Here is a 4734-nt window from a genome sequence, read left to right as displayed (position 1 = left end):
TGTCTAAAATGTTATTCTCATAGAAACAGTAGAATGGTGGTTACAAGAGGCTGGGACAGGGTGTAGGGTGAGGGATGGGAAAAGGAGAGCTGTTGATCAAAGGGTACTATGTTTCATTTAGACTGGAGCAATAAGATTTAGTGATCTATTACACTGCATGTTGACCCCAGTTAATAATAATGTATCATATATTTGAAAATTAATATTTTTGTTCTGCATAAATAGAGATTCATGAAACCTGACTGCCACTAAAATGGAAACTTCATGCTGTCCCTTGTGATGATCTTAGAGTCTCCAGTGACTTCTGTCTCTCCTCAAGCCTCACTTTCAGAATGTTGACAATGAAAATTTTGAATTTCAACTCAACTCACCCTCCCCTTTCAAATTCCTGTGTGTCTGTGTTTTATTTGTATTTCCAATACAACCTGTTCCTTGGAATACCTCCCACAAACCTCCAACAAATACCAGTACCAAGTTAAAAGCCCTTATGAATTTGGTGAAGAGCAGGACAATAAAAAAAAAAACAAGGAGATATCCATGAAGATCCCAGCAATGTTGGATGTGGAGTAACATTTCTCTAGCGTCGTTAATCAACGAGTTAGACATGTGGTCTTTGGACTCTATGAGGTATCTAGAAGGAAATATATTTATTGCTAAGAAACGTGGGCTGGAGGCAAGGGGCAGAGAAGGAATACTTACATTGGGGTGGGTGTGGCTTGACCACATGGAATAAAATGTCCACAGCTGTTCATTAAATACACACTGTCAGTCTCACTCTCCTTTCATTGTTTCTTTTTCATTTATTTTTTTATTTTTAATTGAAACATAGTTGATTGCACATATCTGCGGGGACAGCATTGGATATCAATACCAATCTCACTTTCTTTTCTAAGATCATCCAGCTGTTGGGAATTGATGTGGAAAGAGTCATTCTTCAAGTCTTGAGTAGGATTTAGCATTTTATATTTGCTCTGGCCAGTAGAATAGGGTGGACTTGACTGTGGGCTTTCAGGGTCCTTGGTCATTTCTGCTGCTGTCTTTTGAAACCCTGTTTCAGCCACACAAGAAACTCCAGGCTAGTTGGCCAGGAGAGGAGAAGATATGTGAAGTAGAGGCTAGTAGTGCTATTCAAGGACACCGTAGATTAGTCTATAGACAGACAAGTCCCAATTATATTAGAAACTTCACCCAATATCAGCACAGTCTCCATGTTTTACCCATAGTGGAAAACAGACTAACAAGGAGACCAGCAGAGCTCTCCACCATGCCATCCCATTTGGCAATAAGGGATTAATTTAAGCTATTTGCTTTAGGATGGTTTGTTATACAGCAAGAGCTAATTGATACAGTAATCAAAGTGAGCAGAACTGAGAGCAATGATAACAATCTACTCCTTTTTCTTTCTTTTCTTTTTTTAAAGAAATTTATTTAGCTTTTAAATTGAAACATATTCATTGGACATACTTATGGAGTACAGAGTTATATTTCAATATATTCATACTATGTGTAATGATCAAATTAGAGTAGTTAGCAATTTTGCAACCCAACAATTTATTTTTTCTTTGTGAGCAGAATATTTGAGCTACTTTCTTCTAGTCATTTGAGAACACACAATAAATTGTTATTAATTATAGATTGGCATTTGTTCTGATATTTGAAATCAGCATTCCTGAGAACCCTGTTATTCAAGTTTATTTCAGATATCTGTCATACAAAGGGACTAAGCTGATGTTTCCTCCCAGGGAACAAAGAGAGATGGTGAGGACATGCAGGTTTCTGTAAGAAAACTTGTGACCCTTGTCACATGGTAGAAACTGAACTAAAATATAAGCTCTCTTGTTAGGCATCTTTCTAGCATGAACATTGAAGAGAATCCTGAGTACAAGTGAGACACCTAATAGATGATATTGATGTTGTTCATTGACTGTCTCTTTCACAGGTATGAGAAAGTTTGGAATATGGGATGATAATTTGTTTAGAGCAAGTTAAAGACTGTTATTTACAGGGAGAATTGGAAGTTTTCAAGAGGAAGGGGAAGATAATTCAATAAAACAACATAATCACATCAACGGCTCCTTCACTCCAATGACTAAATGCCCTTACACAGGGACTTCAATCTTCTCTCCTCCAAGGAGTAGATGAACAACATGAAAAAGAAATAGTTTTGCATAATAATGCAATGTGTGATATGAAATGTTTCTTTATCATATTGCCTGACTTTAAGACCGTATTAAGTCAACTATTTTTTCAAACTTGTCTTTCAATGTAGACTGCACTTGGCATCAAGTAGTTGGTCATCAACATTTCCCAGTCATAATGAAATACACTGTGAACACTGAGCTGAGTATGAAAACAGGATACTAACAAGCAGAATAAAACCCAATTACCAGTTATAAAACATTCTAGTCGATTACAAACTGCATTTTTAGATAGTGAGATACAAAGCAATAACAAACATAGAAGTGAAAAACTGTGGTCTCAGATTTTCCTCTCCGACAACATTGTATTAACAATATTAGTGCCAACTGGAGTTTTGTTGTTATTGTTGATTTTCTTGGGACTTTTTTTTAACTGTTCGTACTCCCAAAGGTGTAATACATCTCTTGACTATTATTTTAGAAACACACAAAAGAAAAATTACATAGCAGGACATTCGTAATTTGTGAATACATTATTCTTAACTATTCCATGTTTTTCAATAAAGTAAATGGGATTCTAAATATTTCTGATACAAGAATGGGAAACAATTGGGGGAGGGCAGAAGATGACAAAGGGAAACGTTTTAGGATATTAGAGAGGAAAATGCTTATATAATTGTGTGACTTAAACTGTATACAGAAATTGAAATTAAAGAATGATAAATTTCAGGAAATAAACAGAATGAGCAAGCTGTACCTCACAATCCGATCAAAGAATCACAATTTTTCTCTCTGACACTTTGATCCCTGCAATCACGGGAAAATCTTCAGTCATGGTGTAATTGGTCCTTTTCTAGTTTGCCTCCCAAAGAATCTTTTGAGAGCCCTGTTTATGTCCTTATTCCTCAGACTGTAGATGAAGGGGTTCAGCATGGGTGTGACCACAGTGTACATCACTGAGGCTGTAGCACTTGAGAGTGAGTTGTGTGTAGCAGCAGAACTAAGGTACACTCCTAGGCTTGTACAATAAAATAAGGAGACAACTGAGAGGTGAGATGCACAGGTAGAAAATGCTTTATACTTTCCTCTAGATGAAGAGATTTTACGTATGGAGGAAACTATCTTACAGTAAGAGTAAAGGATACTGGCAAGGGGTCCAGCAACCAACAGTCCTAATGCAAAATATATCACCAGGTCATTGAGAAAGGTGTCAGAACAGGCACTGTGGACCACCTGATTAAGTTCACAGAAAAAGTGGTGTATTTCCAAGACTGTCCCAAATGATAGCCCCAACACCATTAAGCTTTGTGACAAGGAATTTAGAACACCTATGATCCAGGAAACCAGAACCAGCAGCCCACAGTGCCAGGAGTTCATGATGACCGTATAGTGCAGGGGGTGACAGATGGCCATAAATCGGTCATAGGCCATGACGGTCAGGAGAAAGTCATCCAATCCTGCAAAGAGTAGAAAGAAGTGTATCTGAGTGATGCATCCTTCATAGGATATGATCTTGCTGTGTGTCTGCATGTTCAGCAGCATCTTTGGAATGGTGGTGGAGGTGAAACAGATGTCTACAAAGGACAGGTTGGAGAGGAAGAAGTACATGGGAGTGTGGAGGTGGGAGTCTGAGATGACGGCCAGGATGATGAGCAGGTTTCCAAACACCGTGATCAGGTACATGGAGAGGAACAGCCAGAATATGAAGGGCTGCAAATCTAATGTCTCTGAAAATCCCATAAGAAGAAATTCTGAAATTTGTGTATCATTTCCTAGATCCATGCAGTGGAGGGGACTACCAGGAAGAACAAAAACAACATGACTACTTTTTCAGCAAATGGGCATCACTCACATTGTAGAAATGTTACAATTTGTATTTTTTAGTCAATAAATGATTTTCTGTATTTTGTGTTTGTTATCTGATCCCTGTTGGGTATTCACAGCATCTATCTGATAAGGAATTCCTGTTCAACTTCTTGTCCTAAATAGATCACGTATTCTACCATTTTAATGACAAATTCTTTTACTATTTTATGGAATAGAATTTGAGCTCTGACCATGACCCAGGCATTGCCTAGACAATGAGTATTGCATGCTGAAAAAATTCAGTTTTATGCAGAAAGAATATAAACAGATAAAGAAATCATATAAGATGTCAGATGGTAATAAGTACTACAAATAAAACTAAGGCAGGTAAAAACATAGAGTAGATGTTGGTGCTTTTAAAAAATTTTTAATTGATATAGAAATTGTACAGATTTATGGGAGTGCTGCTTCTATGGGAGTCCAGGCAAGAGAAATAGAAAAGTTGGTATTTGAACACATACCTCAAGGAAGACTGGGCTGTGGAGCCACGAGGTTACCTGTGGAAGTGTGGTCTTCACAAGTGAATTACCAGTGTGAAAGCCCAGGGGACTTTGCTTGTCTTATAAAATCATGGAAGCTAGTGTGGTGAAAGAGTTAGCAAGAGGAGAGTGATGAGAGAAAGTGTCAGAGAATGTGAGGTGTGAGATGTCCCCCAGCACCTGCTTATACTTCAAGGCCCAGAGGTATTTTGTGCACATGCTTTTCCTTGCACTTTTGTTGTAAACAACTT

General features: G+C 37.8%; 1 protein-coding gene across 1 annotated transcript; it reads right to left on the bottom strand.

Moving 5' to 3' along the window:
* Positions 1-2969: 2969 nt before the first annotated feature.
* LOC103581184 (olfactory receptor 7A17-like) lies at positions 2970-3920 on the bottom strand. Its single transcript, XM_008563075.1, has one exon. The coding sequence runs from the start codon at positions 3918-3920 to the stop codon at positions 2970-2972; it is 951 nt and encodes a 316-aa protein (XP_008561297.1).
* Between the last annotated feature and the right edge of the window lie 814 nt (positions 3921-4734).

The sequence above is a fragment of the Galeopterus variegatus genome, unplaced genomic scaffold (genome assembly GCF_000696425.1).
Source record: "Galeopterus variegatus unplaced genomic scaffold, G_variegatus-3.0.2 Scaffold12513, whole genome shotgun sequence".
NCBI classification, from domain to species: domain Eukaryota; kingdom Metazoa; phylum Chordata; class Mammalia; order Dermoptera; family Cynocephalidae; genus Galeopterus; species Galeopterus variegatus.
This window is presented reverse-complemented; position numbering and strand designations above follow the sequence as displayed.

What these genes read in the sequence shown, in the direction of transcription:
- LOC103581184 (XM_008563075.1), bottom strand. Translation starts at nt 3,920, where the DNA reads ATGGATCTAGGAAATGATACACAAATTTCAGAATTTCTTCTTATGGGA.